This window comes from Vigna unguiculata, chromosome 1 (genome assembly GCF_037176805.1).
Source record: "Vigna unguiculata cultivar grain cowpea cultivar isolate G323 ecotype 2 chromosome 1, ASM3717680v1, whole genome shotgun sequence".
NCBI lineage: Eukaryota > Viridiplantae > Streptophyta > Magnoliopsida > Fabales > Fabaceae > Vigna > Vigna unguiculata.
The window spans coordinates 40,187,750-40,210,332 of NC_140792.1; the positions used below are offsets into that span (position 1 = coordinate 40,187,750).

Sequence of the window (22,583 nt, forward strand, 5' to 3'; positions counted from 1 at the left end):
AGTAAACTATCAGTTGAGTGAGAGCTTATTAAAAAGAAACTTTATATTGTAATTTTTATTTTCATTGTAATTTTTTATCGTAGAAGTAGATTGAATTTTGTTAACATCTCAATTAAATCATGTTATTCTCTATGTGATTTTTTTTTCTTCTTTCGTTTATTATACCTTCTAATTGGTTCTTTAGTAGATTTCTCTATTATCAATCTATTGTTTATATGTGGTAGACCTTCAATGAATTTGTTTGAGCTAGTCTACATCAGCAATAATTGCTCCATCAAACTCTCACTTTGTTGTCTTTCTTTCTAATGTAAATAGTTTTTCTTTCAATTCTAATGGAAAATGATTTCTTAATAACTAAATTTTAACAATTTTCTTTTATAATCTGAGATGATATTTTTGTAGTTTCTAATTTTTCATTTTTTTTATTTTTTTATTTTTTAAAACCATTTAAAAGATGTCACCTCATATAATAAGAGAAAATTTCTAAAATTTAGTTGTCAAAATATTATTTTCGTATTCTTATTCCTCTCACAAGACTTTGATTCTTCTCTTTCAAAATTCTTCTTCCTTTTTTTTGTTACATGAGGCCATCACCAAATTTAGTGTTACAATATATAAATCAATAGTTTATCTGTCCAAATTTTAAGATTATAATCTTGTCTAGCTTCTTCCATAGACACTCAAATAATTATATATAATTATTTGCAAAAATATTTGTTTCAAACTAAGATATTAATTTTTGGATAAAATTTTCAATACGTTCGTTATTAGAAAAAAAACACATTGATAATAATTTGAATAGTAAAGACCATAAATCAATCCAACATTATTCAATCCATGCGTGGTGTTTGGTAAATTATAATCGGAATATTATAATGAAAGAACATACACTAAGGACAAGAGTAAATATATGGTTGGTGAATTGTTCCAATTTAACTTATTTAAATCAATACTTAATGAACCAGAAAAAACTGAGACAAGAAAGTGAATTAATCATTTAAATATTATTTATCTAGTTTATTTTTACACAAAAAATATTATTTCTCATTATTAAATCTGTCAGAAGTTTCTAACTTGGTTCTGATATCATGTTAGTAGTGAATTTTAAGTTTAATACAACCCTACAAAACCGACTTGTAAGGTAAGGATCGCATCCACTTATATATTGTAAATTGACTTTATCTCTAATCGACGTGGGACTTTCAACCGAAGCTAACCAAGCAAATTAAATAGAAGTGAGAATGAATGTGGTGTTCATAGTATTAGATGGTGGTTTTTGTGCATTATGATGATGTTTTACTCTTTTTCAGTGTTTCCAATAAGCAATGATAACCTTTTAAGGTATTACTCAACCTCAGTCACCATACTCCATCAATACTCCATCAATTCTCCATAAACAAATGAGCATGGTGACTTCATTGCTTACCATTAATCCCCTAACAAAATTTAAAAACAGATATGCAGCCATTAAATTACTATTTTTTTTGTTTGTTACTATATTGAAATTTGAAGGAAAAACAAATATTATAACTTTCTTATTGGGGTTGTGGACCTTTGCTTTGCTAATGCATTTTCCCACTTTGTGAACAAGAAGGGGGAAAAGACAAAAAAACATGATGATGTTATTAAGACTAATATCTAATTTGAGTCCATATATAGTATGTTAAATTTTGGATTTTAATGGAACAAATTGTGTTCATAAAAACTTAATTAGAAATTATCAACTTTATGAGAGATTTAAAATTTAATTTTTTTAGTAAAAACAAAACATGATACTATCAAACTAAAAGATGTTTGTTTTAAATATAATTATAATCTGTAAAAAAAAAAATCACTTTCTTTGGATTCATCTTACTTTGCTAGTTTTCATATAAATTAAGTTAATAATAATAACCCTTACACATTTGACTTCGGTGTTGTTGGTTTAATAACCTTTGTTATTATTATATCTTTTGAATTATACGAGACTAAGAATTCTTAAATTCAACTTTAGTAGCAATTTAGCTTTATTAAATCATGTCTATGATGATAGTGATATGGCGACGACCGAGTTTTAGGTAAAGTTTATTAATTTTTTATAATTGTGTTTAGATTTAATTTAAGGACAGTGGCTTCATAGGAGTGTTCCTGGTATTTAATTTGATCATAATGAGATCCATTATCTTCCTTCTTGAAAATAGAAAAAAATAATTCAAACTATATAAAGAAGTTATAATAATATTTATTTATAATAATTCTTTGAAAAAAAAATTGTGTAAACGTAGAGTTCAAGATAATTTTTAAAATAAGATAAATACACTTTTAATCTCTATATTTGAATGTGAAATTAGAATGATTTGATACATTTTGAGTATGAAAGTGTTAAACGATGTAAACAACTCAAACGTCAACACAAGATACTACTTGATACGTCAAAACAATTTAATACAATTTAGTTAGAAAGATTATATTTATAAAGTTTGAGGATCAAATTATATCAAAGACAAATTTTAATTTGGTGTTATAGTCCGGAACTTAAAATATATTTAATCTTTTAGAATAAAATATCGTTCAAATGAAGAGTATTAGAAATATAAGCTCATTAAATTAGTTATTTAAAATATGAAAAATTATGTAACGTCGAACGACTATTGATCGATTATGCGATGGTCACTCTGAAGATTATGAAAATACATGTAATACATAGATGCATTTTGTCGGTCGTGTGACAATCACTTTGAAGATTATGAAAATATGTGTGATATCAAACAACCACATAGGACCCATGCCGAGCAGTGATCAAAGCAACTCGTCATAATTATTGTAAAACAATTTTGTAATCAGGTTTAAAATGCAATTGAATCATGATTAGACCAAGCCTAATCACAGGCCTATAAATAGAAGTCAAAAGTATAGTTATTGAAACTATTTTCTCTCATGTTTATTAAGCATCAGAGTCTTTTAAGCATAACAGGTACCTCGATCGATAAGAGAACCAAGCCAGCGATAGAAACACCGAAAGAATGATTAGACCGAAAATCTGTAAAACAAGACAAAATTATTTAAGTGGATATTAGGCCTGAATACCCGGAACATCAAGTTTTTGGAATAAGAATTTCTGAACAAGATTTTCATAACATATGAGACAAATTTAAGAAATTTTTTTCTAACAAAATTTCCGAAGTATATATTATATTTCAAAATAAGTTTTTCAGTTTTCTAAAATAAGCTTTCTAGTTATGGAAAAAATCTTTTCAGAACAAGTTGATTTCTCTCTTCTTCATCCCGTGCTGATGACAGTGGCAACAACAGTTATGTAGTAGTAAAGAAAAAGTATTTTAATTATTTCTTGTTACTATAGTGGTGGGTTTAGTAATGAAGAGGTGTAGGAAGCAAAAGCCCAAAGTGGATAAAGATTTTTAGGTCCGGTCCGAAGGAAATAATAAAGTATATAAAAAAATTAGAGAGAATGAAATGTGGCAGTAGTAGAATTTTGTGTTGGTTTTTGTAGTGTGGAGAGCATGGAGGAGGAGGGTGACATATACGACGGTGTTAGAGCTCAGTTTCCTCTATCGTTCGGGAAGCAATCGAAGCCTCAAACGCCTCTCGAAGCCATCCACAATGCGACACGTCGTTCAACTTCCACTTCCAATCCCAATTCCAAAACCACCGACCAACTTCCCTCTCTATCCTCCTCTTCCAGGGAATGGCTCAATTCCCTCCGTCCTTCCAAAAACCCTATCCCACCGCCGCCTCCCGATCACGACGATGCCCCTCTCGTCGGACCTCCTCCGCCTCCGCCCGCAGCTTCCGACGACGAGGACGGGGACGGCGACATGATAGGCCCGCCCCCGCCGCCACGGAACGCGTCGGAGTCCGAAGACGATTCGGATGAAGACGAAGTAGGGACCCGCTTCCGGATTCCCCTTAGCAACGAAATTGTTCTCAAGGGCCACACCAAGGTATTCCTTCCTCAAATTAATGAAAGTGATATATATTTTGATTTCTGATTCCCAAAATCTAGGTTTTTTAATGCTAGCTTTGTTAGTCTCTAGAATTCCAGTTCCTGGGCGCTTACCTTCTTTTTAAGTCTTACGATAATCCATTGACACCCCAAGGGTTCGCGAATATCGTGAATTACTTTAGCTTAGCTATAAGTCGTGGGCTGACTGCAATTAATTGTTCTTTTTTTAATGAGTGGGGCATGATGGAAAGTATCTGGGCTACAGCTACTGTAAACTATAAAGAGTCTATGAAGAAGGTCAAATTGCTACTAGAAATAATTCATATTTTTTTCATTGGCTCCTTACACATTGTAGAACCCTAAATTAAATAGCTAGGTATTGGATAACAACCTTGTCAATGTCATTAACTTCTTTAGGGATTTATAATTAAAATTTAAATACATAATATCGTAGGCCCATTTTTTAACCATTTAGGCTTATGGGCAGGTTTTCGCCTTCCTAGGTCAATCTTATCAGGTTACAACAACTATGTACTGAACTAGAACTAAGGTTTTAAATCACGGTTTGCAGCTGTGTCTGACTTATGTGACCAATGTGGCCTTAATTGCAGCCATTGAGACTTCACAAACCTTTAACCTTGACTATGCAACTGAAGTTGGTAGTAGTGTATCATTTTTCACAATTTGACTAGAACCCTTGAAGACATCCCCCAGCTACCTAAATGAGCACCTGCTGTAGGTTCTCCAAATCTGAAAGTGATAGGAAAGGAAACCAGTTGAATATTGGAGTAATTTGTTAATTTTTTTTTGTTAATGATAATTCCTGGGAAACTATTAACAGGTTGTGTCAGCTCTTGCTGTGGATCATACGGGATCAAGAGTGCTTTCTGGCAGCTATGACTATACGGTACGAATGTATGACTTTCAAGGAATGAATGCTCGATTGGAATCTTTTCGACAGCTAGAGCCATTTGAAGGTCATCAAGTTCGCAATTTAAGCTGGAGTCCAACTGCTGATCGCTTTTTGTGCGTCACTGGATCAGCTCAAGCAAAGGTAGGGATGACATCACTTTCTGCTAGTTTTTTGTGCTTATGTGTGATTTTGCATTAACTCTGCCTTTTGTTCTTCTATCACAGATTTATGATCGAGATGGGCTTACTTTGGGAGAATTTGTGAAGGGAGACATGTATATTCGTGATCTAAAGAATACCAAGGGTCACATATCTGGATTGACATGTGGAGAGTGGCATCCAAAAACTAAAGAGACCATTTTAACATCATCAGAAGATGGCTCACTACGCATATGGGATGTTAATGACTTCAAAAGTCAGAAGCAGGTTTGGGAATTTTACCAGTCTTCTTCCATTGTAAAGGTTTTCATTGGAATAGCTCCATGTACTGTGATTTTGTTTGTACTTTTAATCTCTTTAAGAGATAAAGAGCCTTTCAAACATATACGGGGGCTACTTCGATTTTCTTGAAATAAAACTTTAGCCTTCATACAGAAAAGTGGCTGAAAGCATCTCTTGCTTCTGGCATTACTTGTACCATTATTGACTGCTATTTTGCATGTGGTTATGAGGAAATCACCAGCATTGTCTTAAAATCCTTTCATCTGTTAGGGGGTAAAGAGCCTTTCAAATATATATGGGGGGCTACTTGAATTTTCTTGAAATATTACTTTAGCCTTCATACAGAAAAGTGGCTGAAAGCATCTCTTACTTGCTTCTGCATTACTTGTACTATTATTGACTGCTATTTTTCATGTGGTTATAAGGAAATCATCGGCATTGTCTTAAAATCCTTTCTTCTGCTCTGATTTTGGTACAGATGGGGAAAAATTATTGAAATTTTGATAAATTTATGCTTTTTTTACAGTTTTCTGATATTATTGAAATTTTGTTGTTATCATTCAATGGTTAGGTCATTAAACCAAAGCTTGCAAGACCTGGAAGAGTTCCTGTAACCACATGTGCATGGGATCGTGATGGTAAATGCATTGCTGGTGGTATAGGAGATGGTTCGATCCAGGTATCTTTTCGTTACTCTGATATTACCAGGCAATAAAGTCAATAGATACTGATTTTAAGCTTAGGCTGAAACAGTGTTAACATTTAGTTTTCTCCTGAACGGTCATTAATTTTAACAGATTTGGAATATTAAACCTGGTTGGGGGAGTAGGCCAGATATACACATTGAAAAGGGTCATGAAGATGATATTAGTGGCCTGAAATTTTCTAGTGATGGGAGAATCTTATTGTCAAGGAGTTTTGATGGTTCACTGAAGGTAAATAAGTGATCACATATCTGAAATCTTCTTAAAGCTTGTTGCTATTTTCACTTAGCCATGCAGTATGTCTGACAATCCTGACTATTGATTCATCAATGGATTATGTCTCAGGTTTGGGATCTACGCAAAACAAAAGAACCATTAAAGGTATTTGAGGATCTGCCAAATCACTATGGACAAACAAATATTGCCTTCAGTCCCGATGAGCAACTCTTTTTGACTGGAACATCTGTGGAAAGGGAGAGCACGACAGGAGGTTTATTGTGCTTCTTCGATAGATTAAACCTTGAGCTTGTTTCAAGAGTTGGCATATCATCCACTTGCAGTGTTGTTCAGTGTTATTGGCATCCTAAACTGAATCAGGTAACTCAATATCACAGTTGTGTTAACAATTTTCTGTTATGATCTTGCATTATCTGAACGATATCTTATTATTCTTTCTGAACTTGCCTTTTATTTGTATAGATACTTGCAACTACTGGTGATAAAAGTCAAGGAGGGACTCACGTACTATATGATCCAACCCTAAGTGAGAGAGGAGCTCTTGTATGTGTTGCACGTGCACCAAGGAAAAAATCAATTGATGACTTTGAGGCAAAACCTGTCATTCACAATCCTCACGCTTTACCACTATTTAGAGATCAGCCAAGCCGAAAACGTCAACGAGAGAAAGTACTGAAGGATCCATTGAAGTCCCATAAACCTGAATTACCAATTACAGGTCCTGGATTTGGTGGACGAGTTGGTACTAGTCAAGGAAGCTTACTGACCCAGTATCTTCTAAAGGTGTGTTTGTTTTTTTGAACATTTTTGTCTAATTTTTCTTGACTTTAGATGAGAAAGTATAATGTACTTATATTTAATGTAATTATTACAGAAAGGGGGCATGATCAAGGAGACATGGATGGAGGAAGATCCAAGGGAAGCTATCCTAAAATATGCTGATGCTGCAGCAAAGGATCCAAAATTCATTGCTCCAGCATATGCAGAAACCCAACCTGAGCCAGTTTTTGCCAAGTCAGATTCCGAGGATGAAGAGAAATGATTAGTTATGTAGTTAATGTACCACAAAGGTTAACACACGACGGTAGGAAAAGTGTAATTTATTTCGTGAAGGTGCAGAACTATGGGGAAAGGGGTTTTGATGTTTGTACATTAGTCATTTGTGAAATTGAATTTTGCAAACTATTAACATGCTACACTTACAAATTATAGATATTCCGATATACTTTTAGTCTCCCAGATAACACAGACTTTAGCCTTTGCGTGACAGTGTCATCAGAAACAATCTTGTCAACATCAGAAATGTTGAAAATGGTTTCTAAATTGATTTATTTTGCAGGTTTGTATTGTGTATGCGAATAGGAAAATGAAGGCAAGTATGTTTGCATTTATTGATATGCAAAAAGGAAATACCGACAAATTTATTTGAAAATGGATGCATAAATTATATAATATTAAAAATTAACTTTATATATAATACAACAAGTAGCTGAAAAAAATTATACTACGTTATATAACATATAGATTATGTTCTGTTAATATGTTTATATAATATAATAAAATAATATTAATAAAAAAATAAAACAATATATTAGAAAAAATAATATTAAATTTATAAAATTAATAATAATAATAATAATAATAACGGTAACTCTATAAAATAATAATAACAATAAAATAACTTTTAATAGTTAATTAAGATTAATTTATAATAATAAGATAATTTAGTTCATTTGTTAATATATTATTTTATAATTTCTTTTAATTTACTATTCTATCACATCACTCATAAATTTCTATAAATTTTTTATTCAGTTACTATTTTTCTCTAATTAAATAACTTTTCTTTTAACCTTTGTTTTCTTTATTTTTATATTTTTCACCTCTTCAAATCTACTTTTCAAATGGCCTGGATAGCAATCTTTCCTTTTTTTTTTTTAATGTGCAGTCTAATGAAATTAGTAAAATACATCAGAAAAACTAAACATGCTTAAAGTGATTTTTTTTTACAAAATATATTAATTAAATAACGATCTTATTAAATGGTAAAAGTATACGCTAATAATAAACAATTATCTCAAGATTTTATACATTTAACATTTAACTCAAGAGTTTGACCTCCTCATCTGGGAGGTAGGATTTTTTTTTTTTGTACACAGTTTCATCGGCAACTTAAAACCCAATCCATCAACATGTTGAGATTAATTTAAGAAGCTAGTCTCTTATTATTATAATAATAATAATAATAATATATATATATATATATATATTTCATATGTACATAACATGAATGGAAAATCAAGTCTCATATTTAATAAATAATAATTTATATCAATTATATTAATAATTTAAAGGTAACCTTTTATATTATTTTAAATTGAGATATTGGCACTGTGATCGGTGATTTCTCTACCATGTTTCAATAACAAATAATTATAATAATAATAATAATATTATTATTATTATTATTATTATTATTATTGAAGTATTTAAAATAAAATAAAATAGATTGTTCAGAGAATACGGGTTGTTGATCCTCATATTAAATTGGGATCTATGAGGTTTGCAGCAGCTAATTAATATTTTTTTAAGAATGATAAAGTTCTCATAATTATTATAATTATGTTGTTACTTTCATAGAAGAAAGAAATAAACATTTTCCTTTAAAGGAAAAATCAATAATGAATATTTTAAATTTTAATAAAAATATAATATGTTTTCGTATTTTATTTATTAATTAATAAAAAAGGAGTAAAACAAATTTTAAAACTTACATCAATAATACATGAACTTACACAGTTGATAACTTGTATTTGTTAACTAAGAAGTGCTGAAGGACTCTCAAATTATTACTTCCAATGATAAGTAATTTGTATCAATAATTATGATAAATTCAAAATTACCATGTATTAGAAATAGTAAAATTTTGTTTTCTCTTTACTTACTCAATATTTGTAGACTAACTTTTTTTTATCAAAATTATAAAATTTGCTAGTGATTCCAAGCAAGCATTTAACCTAATTAATAAATAGTCATCATGTGTTAAAAATTATTTATTCAATGAAAAAATGTGTTTCCATCCTTCCACATAAAGATGACTCTTTTAGAAATCATGGTGGAAAAGATTGAAATTAATAATCATTTCAGAATTCAAATTTTATACATGAAGAAATTGAGCTTATAAATTCAAAATTACTTATCATAAACTAAAAACGCGTGATGATAAAAAAAAAAAAAACCCTAAAAACATATACTTTACTTTTTCTTTAATACTAAATTTAAATACAAACTTAATTATTGCAGTCAATCTTAGATGACCATACTTACATTTATTAGTTAGAGAACTGTGTGATGCATGATTTTTTTAGTAATTTTAAATAATATTTATTGAAAAAATTGTCAAGTTAATTATAGTAAATAATAGAAGATGTCATTTTTCTTTCATTGATGTAATGTTTACTTTAATGTGAACTACGGTTACTTATACGTTATATAAGTTACAATATAATTATAAATATGATCATTAATTTTAAATTAATAATAAAAAAATATTTATATTTTCTTTTTCCCGCAAAACCATCGCTCTTCAGTGAAAAAAAAAAAACAACTTGGTTTTGTTTCAATTTTTCAAAAACAATTTTTTGCTTTGCTACAGGAATATGTCAGTTTTAGAAAAGGAATGAGAAAGAGAGAACATATGCAACTAAGAATAAGCGTAATTTAAAAAAAAAATGTAAAATAAATTTTCAGTCATCATCCATTAAAAAAATACAAATATATATATATATATATATATATATATATATATATATATATATATAATACAAATATATTTCCTGTTGTTATGACATGCTATGTTCTTTCCCCCTAGATTCTGTCCCTTCATTTATATAACATGTTGTCCCCTTTAATTATTTAGTTAGGCACATATCACTTAGAGCTTCAGAATCTATCATTATCAAGCCTCCATTGAACTTAGTCTATCTCAATAATTACTTTATCATAAATAGGTTAAATATCAAATCAAATGAGATTCATTTTTACAAGATATATATGTATCTTTAAGGACCGAATAGTTCTGAAAAATAAATAAAAGAAATATTGAATAGTTGTATTATTTATTGTGAAATTATTAGGAAACTTGAGCTAACAAAAAAAAATGTTTTCAGTAAGTTACATTTAGATTATACAAAAGTTTCTGAGAAGTTAATATAAGAGGAATTTCACAAATTAATTTACCTAAAAAAGTTTCTTGATTTTCATTTTACAAAGAAAAATATCACATAAATTTTACATAGACTCGTGCTAAGCAATGACCGACAAAAGTAAAAAGAAAAAGAAAAAAAAAAGGAGAAATCACACATTAAAAGAAAAGAAAAACATGAGAGATATCATACTAAATTTATGATAAATACACCTCCCAAATAAATAATAAACCAATGCAATACTAAACAACCGGACATTAAAGAGTTATCATTAATTAACTCTCTCATATTTCAAAAAAAAAAGCATTTAAAATATTTTTTTAGAAATTTTTATTTTGGAAGGTTTAGTATTAATTAATTTTCTTTTGTGTACTTTGCAGAATTCACTCTTAAGGTTTCTACACCCATGACACATCCCCTTTTTTTAGAATGACACACCTACTAGGGAAATAATATTTTTAATTTTGTAGTAGATTTTTTCTACATTATTTTATATTTTAAAAGAAAAGTATAATATAATTGGTGTTTGGATAAGTGCTCACTAAAATATGGAGTGTATGTATGAGTTCTGATTTTCTACTATTTTTTGGTGTATTGTCCTTTTATGAATATTAAAAATTAAAAATATATTATATTAATATTTTAAATATTTTTTTAACATATTTTAAAATATTAAAATTAGTGATAATCATTGTATTACGAAGAAAATTACAAAGGAAATTTCAAGAAAATCAACCTAGAATTGTACCACCAAAAAGTTACAGAAAAAACATCTATACTAATTAAAGATCTATGAACCGGTATAAAAGTTGACAACATTGTTAAAGAATAAAAGATAACGTTGGACTTTTCTCCATAGAGACTTGTCCACGTTGTTTCCTAACATGGTAAAATGTTGGATTTTCATGACTTGATCTTACGAAGAATTGCTTTGAGCGTATCAACAGTCAAGGGTTTTGTGTAGTACTCATCCAGTCCTGCTTCCATGAATTGCTGTACATTCTCTGCACCACGTGATGATGATGACACACCCACAATCATGTCACCAATTCCCATGGAACGAAGTTGCTTTGTTGCCTGAACAACAACACGCACCAACAAAACCTAAGACAACAAAATCTACACATGCATGCATGCACGACCAGATCATCTTATAAAACTACTTAATTTCGTACCTCAATTCCATTCATCACAGGCATGTCTTTATCCATCAGAATTAGGTCAAAACTTTCACCATTGCAGTAAAGGTCCACTGCTTTTTTCCCATTTTCCACTGAAGCAAGATTTTCCACCCCAACTTTTTTCAACAGCGCTTCATGAGTCATTCGGTTGACTCTGTCATCATCCACAACAAGTGCTTTCAATTCGGAACTTGAGTTCTTAGGTTTCATTATATATATCTCTTCCCTGAACAACATAAACAAACATATATATATCAGCAAAGAACAGGATTAATGGATAACCTCGTACTACAAAATACACTATGCAGCTCAGACTAAAAACCAGAAGAATGTAAGAACCCTGTGGCCAAATATACAACTATATTTTCATCATCCCAATAATATCCTACCTGCTGTATACAGTGATTTGTTTTCAGATCACTTCAGAAGATATAAATATTCCAAGTATCATAGATGAAAACTGTGAAATTCATATTATGAAGATTTGAAGATGATGTGGGAGTAAATTGACCTGCACCAGAAATATCTTCTCACGATCTTGAAACTAGAGCAACAATGAGTAGGAGAGGAATAACTTAGGAGTAATAATATGAGTTATGGCAGAGGAAGAATGAGGACGAAGAAACTATCGATGTGTGAATATATAAAGCAAGTTTGTTTGAGTGTTATGCCTAATTATGTCTTTCCCATGTAGTTGATATTCACACGTACACAAGATTCGGATTTTGTTCAGATTCTGAAAATCTGAGGATGTTTTTTGTTTGTTTTAACAAATAAAAGGAGACAATAAGTGAAACTCACACGACAAGGCTTAAACAGAAAAAAAATACAAAGTCAAATTACTAAGTTAAATTGAAAACATGTTCTCTTGCTCAAATATATCAGATTCAGCATCATTAGTCTCCCGGTGTATCGATTAAAAGAAATGTCAGCAGCCTAAGACCAAGTTCTTTGAAACATGCTTGATTAAGTTGATTAAACATGCATGATTAAAGTAAACTGATACATAATTCACTGTTTTAGTATCAATTCAGAAGAAAAATTTGTTTCACAGTCGGCAATTAGTGAAGATACCAATCATGAAAATTGGGTCACCTTTTCAACAGAATAAGATTTCCAAACTCAATTACAAAATCAAGAGCTGTGGAATATTGGACTTTGATGATGAAGAGGCAAGAATAATAATGACATGTTTAGACTGCATCACTGTTACACGTATATGAATGAGTCGGTTTCATCTTATTCCCATGCTTCCAAATACAAGGTCCATTGTACCGAATATAGAATTTTTCACACCAGAAATACACACTGAATGAGGAATAATTTACATCTCTAGGTACGTATTCGACAAATAGGATATTCTCCAAAGTGTGGCACGACCCATTTTTTCTTTTGGGGATGTCCGAGTACCACTTTCATGGGATGCACCTCACGTGTTTTTCAGCATATCCTGTCACTTAGAAAGGGAGTAATCTCGATCATGTCACAAAAAGAGGTTTTCTCTTTTTTCGAGGAACACACATTACCACTTTGATTTTATAGGATCCACCTAAAGCTATCAAATTCGGACACTCGCATCTTCAAATAGCTCGTGAAATAATTGTGTTTGGATTTGGACTGCGACCATGAATAGGATTCTTGGATATATATAATATGATTGGCTTCTAACATGGCTTCGTCATTGGTCAAACTTAGCTTAGAAATTACATTATGAATTGGAAACATGGACCCTACTGGTCCATAACATTTAGCATATATATATATGAGTACAGCTTTGAGAGTTCCATTTACAGCTATCAGAAAGCATGTATCACATTGAGTGAAAAAGCATGTTTTAACTGGTCATATAGAATATTTAATGTGTTGATATCTTGACTGGGTAAACTACAGTTTATAAGTAACATGTGCAAAGGTGTTTAGTTAGGCGCATATTGACCCAGTTTTAGAATCTATATCATTATTGAACCTGCATTGAACTTAGACCCTTTATTACAGAATAATTAGATTATACCCTTGAAATCTTATCCATGTAAAAAGCAGAAAAGAACAACATATCATATTAATCAATTTTGACACTATATTTATGTTTAATTAAGAACCGCATATATATAGCTATGTGATTATGCAATTACTGTGAAACTTGACCCAATACGCTAGATCAAACACCAGAAAACTATACAGTTGAAAACACATCAAAAGTTAACTTGGAAACAGAAAGCAGAATTGAAGAATAAGGACCCTTTGCAAGATTCATCAAGAATAACAAGTCATTTTGGAATTTTCTCCTTATTTTGTACATACATACTCTGTCGTTCACAGTACTAACTAAAAAACTGACCTTTTTTTACTTGCACTGTATCCACTACACAAAGTTTTAGATTTTTCATGACTTAACCTTTTCAAGAATTTCACCAAGCATTTTAACAGTCAAGGGTTTCGTGTAGAAGCCATTTAGCCCTGCTTCGACGAATTCTTGTACATATTTCTGATTGCAGGTTGATGACGACACACCAATGATCTTGCAACTAATGCCCATAGAACGAAGTGTCCTTGTTGCCTGTGTAAAAGTTTCATCAAATGTTCATTACCACACACACACTAAACATTAAAGAATATAAACAAAACCTAATCAAGATAGTGTTTTGAATTCCCTACCCAGCATATGAAAATAATATTTACGTACCTCAATTCCATTCATGACAGGCATGTCCTTATCCATGAGAATCAGGTCAAAACTTTGACCATTGTTGTGAAGTTCAACTGCTTCTTTGCCATTTTCAACAGCAATGTGATCTTTTATCCCAACTCTCTCCAACAGCATTTTGTGAGTCATTCGAACAACCTTAACATCATCCACAATAAGGACTTTTAATTGGGTCCGTGAGTTGTCAGATTTTGTTGCGTGTTCGTTTTTGTCTTTGCGTTCATCTTCCATGACTTGCACGTCCTTTCACCGCTTGATGTACCCAAAAATATTTCTTTAAAAGAAAAGTAAAAAGGTTTTAATCTCTCACTCGAACAAGAAAGAATTAATTATAACTGTTAATTAAAAATGTGCACATTTGAGTTCATGATTAAGCAAACACTATTCAGATATGGAAACTCTATTAATTCTTTAATTCTAAACATCTGCAGTGAATGAATATTATTAAAATATGAATGAAAGATTGTGATGACGTTTGAGTAACACTGACCTGCACCTTAAATCTTTTTGGAGATTTTGAGGCTAGAAGAACATTATTGGGTAGGAGAAGAAAAATGATGAACTACAAGAAGTGATATCATACATTTTCAAGATAAATGGGAGGCGCGTGGAGCAAGAATGGGTTTTAATTAAACTGTTGAAACTGCTAAACCCACGTGGATGACGCCTCCGGATAATAGGACATCCTTTTTCAAAGGGAGAAAAAATAATTCATAATAAATTTAATTAATTTTTGTTGCTCTTGCTTTTTATAATTTCCAATTGAATTATTATTATTTTTTATTAATATTCATCATTTTTATGTTTTTTAATGGAGTTTCCATCGTTAATTTTTGTTTTAGTCGGATGATTTGTTTCGTTGTCTTACATATTTATCTTTTGATATTCTTTGATTAATATAAAAATAAGGTTAAAATATATATTTGATTTTTATTTTTAGTTTTGTTCATTTAATTTTAATATTTTTTTAATTTAATTAAGTTGTAATTTTCGTTAATTTTCTTTAATTTGATTCTTTTTTTTTTTAATGTTGGCTGTTTAAATAATTAATGCGGAAGAAAATGATTGTCCCATATCACTTCATGATTGTTTTTTGTTTTTGTCTTTAAATATTCTGGTGTCAACTCAGTACATGACATGGATTAGAGTTAAAATTTTATATTCAATTTGTCTTTCTAGGTTTGTTATTTTTGTTTAATTTAGTCCCATTTTTTATTAAATGAAACAATTTTACCCTTCTTTAAATTGAAACCAAATTTAATTTTTATATAAAAGTTAAAATGATGTTTTTATGAAAATTTATATTTTTATTAAATATTTTTTGTTTAAATTTATAATTATTTTTTTAAATTTTATATCAATGATATTAGCCATTATCCTTGAAATTTTCGTTCTAATTTAAATTAATTGTTTAAAATAGAAATTGGAGTATCTTATACAAAGATACTAAAATAGAAAGACATGTTAGTAATACATAATGGAGTTAAAGATTTTTGTAATTCTTAAATTTGGACACAAAATTGGAATTCGTTTATATCTCAAACTTTGATATATTTTGATTTTTAAACTTTATACATGAATGGGATATATGTAGTCCTCCAACCCAATGTTGTTGTGGTTTAGAATTGACATTTAGGGTGAGACGTGTCAAATGGTATAAAGAGTGCAAACCACACTATGAAACATCCTTTGACACATCAACAAAGTTTAAAAGAGTTGGGGTTAAATTGATTATTATTTTCAAAGTTTGAAAAACAAACTATATCAAAATTTAAAAAAGAATCGAATTTTAATTTCACGTCAAAATTTAGAAATTAAAAACATATTTAATACATAAATTTAGAAATTGTGATTATAAATTTAAGGAAAATAAAAGGTTAACAAAGTTTTTTTTACAAACTTTGACAAATTTGGGTAAAAGAATACTACTTTATTACTTTATTTTAGTTAAAAAATAAAAAAAATTATTTATTTTAATTTTATTTACGGAAACTTTGTAAAGTTTATGAAAAAAAATTGTCCAAAAAAAATTTCTTAATATAAATAATTATAAAAGTTTAAAAAATCTAGACTTATCTAAAATATTATAATACAGCCACCGTTATTAGAAGTGGTGAATCAAACCTAGAATACACCATGACACTTATGTTGTATGCATAAAAAATCAATATAAACTCTTCTATATTACCACACTTCCAACTACATTCTATAACTTACATATAAGGTTTTCTACTCATTCCACTAAACTTATCTTCCCAACTGGCACTAAAAAAAACTATTTTTTTGCTATCTCTCCTAAAATTAAGAGTAATGGATTCAAATTAAATTTGTACTAAAGAAAATGCATATCTGGAAAATCATGGATTGCCATTAGCATTCGATTAAAAGAATTTTGTTTTCTTCTTAACTAGCCATGTTTAATGAATAGAAAAAAAAATCTTAAATAATGAGTAATTTTAGTAATACAAATGTTTAGAGACCAATTTTTTAATTAAAGATTAATTATTTTGGTATTTAAAATTTTGTATCTAATATTAAATTTAGAGAACCAATTCATAATATAATGTTATCAATATAGATACTATTTATAGTTATGTAAAACTATTTTAGTTATTAATAATTTTTAAATTTTAAATTAACTTTTAAACAGGTTACTATAAATACCAATTATTTGTTGTCATTGATGGAAAGATTTTCTTGTAACGGTAGTTGTAACAAAATAAAATATTATCAACAATAATTTTGTATTTAATGTGTTTGATGATGTAAACCTCTATTTTGAACACAGAAACACAAACATATAAATACCCGAAACGAATTATACACATTACTATTTTTTGTTGCCTTGATTTGGAATGATTTGGTTGTATTTTGTTTATGTTGGCAGGAAATTATGTTTTGTTATCAGCATTGCTTGTTAACTCTTGTACAGTAGTATACTAAATTAGACAATGATATTTTGACTACTAAATCTTGATAATTTTCTCTTATAATATGAGGTGACATCTTCTAGATGATTTTAGAATATTAAGAAGTAAGAAATGGAAAAAATGAAAAATCACTTAAAAAATTACACCTAGATTGTAAGAAAAAATTGTAAAACTTTAGTAGTCAAAATATCATTTTCTTACTTAATTATTTGGTAGAAATTGATTTATGTTTATTTAAAAAGGCGGGTCAGCCCGCAGGTAGTGGACCACACAATGTGGCCAGGCGGGCTACATATATGGACCTGATTTCAACTTGTAGGGTGGGCTAACTCAGTTTACACTTTGTGGGCCAAATTGCAGGACGGGGCAAAACGAGCTAGACTGACCCGTTTTGTCATCCTAACTTCAGAGAGCAACCATGTAACATTGGTGAAGCATTATCCATAATAGTATTTTAAGTTCAGATTTTCTACTGATTTTTTTAGCGTTCTTCTTTGTTGTGCCTTTAAAATACACCAATGTTGATACTTTAAAAAGCTTTTCAATATATTTTAAAACATTAAAATAAGTGTTAATCAGTGTATTTTAAAAACACGAACGGTAAAAAAAAGGAAATAACAACCGCGAATCCAAATTATAATATTTTAGTGTCTGCATAGAGGAGAACACATAAGTTGTTTCTATGCAGTGGCTTTGGAGAATATTATTGTTTTATCTATTTGCAAACAGATCAAACAGTTGCTTCAAATACCTGATTCCTTCCATTCTTTTCATCATACTCATACGCCATTCCTCCATGGCTGGTTAAATCCAACCCCGCCATCTCCTCATCATGCGATATTCTCAGCAGGTCCAGTTTCAACAGCACAAAGAACACTGCTCCCATTGTCACACTCACCCAACCAATGATCGACAGAATCTGAACAACATGTGCACCCAACAACCTTCCACCTCCTCCCATGAACAACCCATAAGGTCTACTAGGTAGCCCTGGATAAACCTCGTTCACATACTCCTTCTTAGCAAACAACGCAGTGAAGATAATCCCCCATGTCCCACACCCTCCATGAAGTTGTGCAGCTTCAAGAGGGTCATCATACTTCAACTTCTCAGCAACCACGTTGAAACCAATCAGCACCCAAGCCGCCACAAACCCACATATGATCGCCGCCCAAGGATCCACCACCGCGCACCCTCCGGTAACAGCAGCAAACCCTCCGAGCAAACCATTGCACACATCAGTCACATTCCAGTGTCCCGTTTGCATACGTTTCGCAAACAGTGTTGTCAGTGCTGCTGAACATCCAGCAAGAGTTGTCGTCACTGCAGTCCTCCCAACAGCACTCCATTGCCCATAATAAGAACCACTCTCTCCGTAAGCCTTCAAAATGTTCAGAAACGAACCAGGGTTGAAACCGTACCAACCAAACCACAACAAAAATGTCCCCAAAACAACCAACGTTCCACTGTGTCCTTTCATTGGCACAGCTTTTCCACTGTGATCAAACCTCCCAATTCTCGGGCCTTCAATCAAAGCACCCCAGAACCCAGCAACAGCACCAACTAAATGAACCACACCAGACCCAGCAAAATCAATAACCCCAGATCCAAACAACAAACCCTCCCCTCTCGCAGCACTACCCCATCCATCAGAACACCAAAACCAATGCGCCACAATAGGGTACACCAAACCAGTCATAACCGACGAGTAAATCAAATAAGCCACGAACTGTGTTCTCTCCGCGATGGAACCACTTGTAATCCCTGCAGCAGCAATGGCAAAAGCCCACTGAAAGAGAAAGTACCCGTAGTCAAAACCTGACGACGGAATCTTATCGAGGCCAAAGAAGTGTTTCCCGATGAAACCGTTGGAAGGGGTGCCAAAAGCAAAGGCAAAACCGAACACGTAGAAGAAGATGCCACCGGTGGCGGCGTCCAGGACATTCGTCAGCATGATGTTCATGGTGTTCTTGGCACGTACAGAACCAGCACAAAGCATGGCAAAGCCAAGTTGCATGGCGAATACAAGGTAAGCTGAGAAGAGAAGAAAAGTGTTGTCAACAGCATAAGTGGTGTCCACAAACTTGTTTGAAATGGCCTCGAAACGGCCGCAGATGTATTCTGCAGCGGCGGTGGCGTTGGCGCCGCCGCCAAGAAGAGGGTGGAGGTCGGAGGCAGAACACGTGTAAGCAGCCATGATGGTGCTATAACGGCGGTGTTGGAAACACTCTTTACTATATATAACAATAAAACAACAATAGGGTTTGTTGACTAGGTAGTTGTTTTATGTGGAGCGGGTCGTTGGTAGTTTTGTTTTGTTGTTTGGACAAGAAACCTAAATTGTGGCCTTAATTTCTCTTGCGCATTTGGGTTACCATTTCACACGTGTAAATTTCAATTGCTGAAGCTTATTTTGAGTTCCCTGCTGATAGAATTTGGTCTCCTTCTGATGTACAACAGAATGGTAACAACAATTAGACATTTATTCCTGTATAAATCTTCAGCTTGTTGTTTTTGTGTTTGAAGTTTAACATATTTCCAAACTTAAATTGTGTTTTCAATTTGAATTCAGTTTTTGTCTTGTTTTTAAAGAATGGCTGTGAGAATAAAAATGAATAAAATGATTATTCTGCGTTTCGCACCAACTTTTCTTAATAAAAGATTATTATTTAAATAAAATATTAATTTATACGAGTGTCAAATAAAAATATTGATGTCACACTACCATTTAAGAAAAAAGTTATTTTTACACTACTATTTACAAATAATTATTATTTAATATCAATTTTTTTTAATAAAATATTAATTTATATGAGTGTCAAATGGAAATATCGATATTAAACTACCACCTTTCTTGGAATTTGGAATTTCTGTTAGATTTTTTTTTATGTTTCTCTAATATATCTTTATAATACACTGATTATCACTAATTTTAACGTTTTAAAATTTATTAAAAAAATATTTAAAATACCAACACGGTATAAAACAGAAAAAAAAACATCAGAGAATCTGGACTGCCTTCCTTGATTTAATTTAATTTGCTTCTAATGGCTGAATGCCATGCCTCTGATCACACTACTGTACGAATAAAAAAATTATAAATAAATCCCTGAAAGGAAAATCCATCTATTATGTTAATATAATTTTAAAAGGTATGTCTCCATCAAACATTTCACTTTTAAAAAATGGATTGTGTTGTGAGAGATAATATCAACATGTTAGAACTAAAATGATGAGGTTGACATTTTTGAGATTTTCTTTTTCATTTTAGAAACGGATATATCAGCATGTTCCACTTTCAATGACTCAATAATGGTTTACCCAAATAAACTGTTAATGTTTTAAAAACTTTATGCTTTATTATATACTATTATTTTTCAGGATAAATGTTGCTTTATATAATTAAAATTCACAATAAATAAATATATTTAATATATACATTATGTTATGACTAAAATTAATATTATAGATTTTGATAATCAATTTATATTCCCCACCATGATGATATTTTTAGCTATTAACAGTTTATTTTAAAATATGGAACTCAATACATAATAAAGATGAAAAGGATAAATCGAAACAGACGAGGGGTTTAAATTTTTCTTCAAGACCTTATATATAAATATAGTAACGTAAAATAGTTCTCAAAAAACTATTATTATTAAAAAAGAAAACAGAGCGTGTCTAGTACTATTTAGATGAAGTTCTTAGAAGTTGAATTTTGACTTTGACAAGACCATAAAATTCTTACGACCGAAATAATTATCATACTTTTTTCTCTTTACTTTGATAATTAAAATCAATACTTTTTTTTTAATTTTGGCCCAATTTAAATTTAAATTTAAATTTTAAAAATATAAAACTTTAAAATGTCAAATAAATTTTATATTTTACTAAAATGAAGAATTAAATTGAATTAAAATTTTAAACAATATTATAATTATCGTTGTGGAATAAAAACATATTTAATTTAAATCAATGTACTCGTAAGAAAGATAGAAGAAAAAAATAAGGACAATGATATTTTGACTATTAAATTTTAATAATTTTCTCTTATAATATGAGGTGTCATTTTCTAAGTGATTTTGAAATATTAAGAATGAAAAAATAAAAAATCACTTACAAGATGCCACCTAAGGTTGTAAGAGAAAGTTGTTAAAATTTAGTAGTCAAAAAATTATTTTCCAAAAAATAAAAATAATGACAGAGTAGCTTAGGATTCTATTTATATAACTGATAGAGTTCAATATACTTAATATATAAATTAATTTTAATTACAAAGTTAAATTTATTTTAAATGTTTTAAAAGTTTATCAGAAAGTTGTCCAACCATGGCTTTATTGGTTTTTTATCACTTGTTTCTTTGCCGTACCACTCTCTTATTTTTAATGTTTTTTTTTTTTCAAATCCGGGTGAAGTTGGGCCCAAAATTACAAAATCGGGTTGATCGAAATTTTTTTTACAAATTTGAGTGAAATTGTGCTGACAAAGAACAACTTTTAAATAGAAGTCGTCGTATATATGAATGGTTTCTATATAAATTTTAAATTTTGAAAAAGGTAAGGTCGTCCGACATAATGACGACTTTGGTGTAACGACGCTAAATAGAAGTCATTCTTAAAGACTTTAAGTATTTATTTATTTTTGTATAATTACGGTTTTTTAATTTTTTTTATATAATTCATTTGGTTCTTTTATTTATTTTTGTTCAATTAAACTCTTCAAATCCGTAGATGACATAGAAGCCGAACTAGAACATCATTAACCACTTAGAATAGATTTTAACAGTATTAAAAATGATAATAACTAAAGAGTGCTTAAATTTCTACCAAAAATCATTTCCAATCTGACATAATACTTCAATACCAAAAACATATTTTCTCCTTAAATTTATTATTGTTGTCAAAAGATAATTTTTATCATTAATTAAATTTAATATTGTTGTCAAAGTTACTTGTGCGAATTAAATTTCATATTATTGTCAAGATTCATGTTATTTCTAAAAAAAATATTATTTTTTCTAAGGTTTAATTATCTTTTATTACATATAATTATTTTTATGTTAGTAGGTCAGTTTTTTTTAGGTGTGAGATAAAATATAGAAAGGTGGTAGTTTCACAATAATATTTCCATTTGATACTTATGTAAATTAATATTTTATTAGAAAAAGTTAGTATCAAATGATAATTATTTGAGAAGAGTAGTATAAAGTAACTTTTTTCTTAAAACAATTAATAATGATGATGATGGTAATTTTTATGAACCTGAGAGGATATATTTGCACAGTCAACACTTCCTAGGCTGCGAAGGTGACAACACTGTAGTG

At 30.2% G+C, this 22,583-nt stretch overlaps 4 protein-coding genes across 5 annotated transcripts; 1 reads left to right on the top strand and 3 right to left on the bottom strand.

The window, feature by feature from the left end:
* Positions 1-3,451: 3,451 nt before the first annotated feature.
* Positions 3,452-7,481, top strand: LOC114192061 (Transducin/WD40 repeat-like superfamily protein). Its single transcript, XM_028081634.2, has 8 exons — positions 3,452-3,941; positions 4,785-4,997; positions 5,081-5,281; positions 5,868-5,975; positions 6,094-6,231; positions 6,346-6,597; positions 6,700-7,020; positions 7,112-7,481. Exons 1-8 carry the CDS (start codon positions 3,501-3,503, stop codon positions 7,277-7,279), a joined length of 1,842 nt encoding a protein of 613 aa, XP_027937435.1. The 5' UTR covers positions 3,452-3,500; the 3' UTR covers positions 7,280-7,481.
* A 3,678-nt stretch (positions 7,482-11,159) lies between these two features.
* On the bottom strand, positions 11,160-12,459 carry LOC114182603 (two-component response regulator 24-like). Of its 2 annotated transcripts, none has more exons than XM_085666237.1 (3): positions 12,013-12,459; positions 11,618-11,849; positions 11,160-11,519 (listed from the first exon to the last, which is right to left on the bottom strand). In XM_085666237.1, exons 2-3 carry the CDS (start codon positions 11,831-11,833, stop codon positions 11,346-11,348), a joined length of 390 nt encoding a protein of 129 aa, XP_085522363.1. In that variant the 5' UTR covers positions 11,834-11,849; positions 12,013-12,459; the 3' UTR covers positions 11,160-11,345. The 2 variants fall into 2 exon arrangements, with proteins under 2 accessions (XP_085522363.1, XP_027925331.1); XM_028069530.2 differs by having other exon boundaries at positions 12,135-12,296.
* A 1,455-nt stretch (positions 12,460-13,914) lies between these two features.
* Positions 13,915-14,595, bottom strand: LOC114173544 (two-component response regulator 24-like). The gene is made up of 2 exons (XM_028058016.2): positions 14,307-14,595; positions 13,915-14,180 (listed from the first exon to the last, which is right to left on the bottom strand). The coding sequence occupies exons 1-2, from the start codon at positions 14,556-14,558 to the stop codon at positions 14,007-14,009; spliced, it is 426 nt and encodes a 141-aa protein (XP_027913817.1). The 5' UTR covers positions 14,559-14,595; the 3' UTR covers positions 13,915-14,006.
* Positions 14,596-17,885: 3,290 nt separating this feature from the next.
* On the bottom strand, positions 17,886-19,454 carry LOC114190842 (ammonium transporter 1 member 2-like). Its single transcript, XM_085667067.1, has one exon. The coding sequence runs from the start codon at positions 19,452-19,454 to the stop codon at positions 17,988-17,990; it is 1,467 nt and encodes a 488-aa protein (XP_085523193.1). The 3' UTR covers positions 17,886-17,987.
* Between the last annotated feature and the right edge of the window lie 3,129 nt (positions 19,455-22,583).

Excerpts from the sequence above, each read along its gene's own strand:
- LOC114190842 (XM_085667067.1), bottom strand. The coding sequence starts at position 19,454 with ATGGCTGCTTACACGTGTTCTGCCTCCGACCTCCACCCTCTTCTTGGC.
- LOC114182603 (XM_085666237.1), bottom strand. The coding sequence starts at position 11,833 with ATGAAACCTAAGAACTCAAGTTCCGAATTGAAAGCACTTGTTGTGGAT. Across the intron at positions 11,520-11,617 it reads CTGTGATGAATGGAATTGAG|GCAACAAAGCAACTTCGTTC; the intron begins GTACGAAATTAA and ends GTTGTTGTTCAG.
- LOC114173544 (XM_028058016.2), bottom strand. The coding sequence starts at position 14,558 with ATGGAAGATGAACGCAAAGACAAAAACGAACACGCAACAAAATCTGAC. Across the intron at positions 14,181-14,306 it reads CTGTCATGAATGGAATTGAG|GCAACAAGGACACTTCGTTC; the intron begins GTACGTAAATAT and ends ACTTTTACACAG.
- LOC114192061 (XM_028081634.2), top strand. The coding sequence starts at position 3,501 with ATGGAGGAGGAGGGTGACATATACGACGGTGTTAGAGCTCAGTTTCCT. Across the intron at positions 5,282-5,867 it reads ACTTCAAAAGTCAGAAGCAG|GTCATTAAACCAAAGCTTGC; the intron begins GTTTGGGAATTT and ends TTCAATGGTTAG. Across the intron at positions 5,976-6,093 it reads TAGGAGATGGTTCGATCCAG|ATTTGGAATATTAAACCTGG; the intron begins GTATCTTTTCGT and ends TAATTTTAACAG.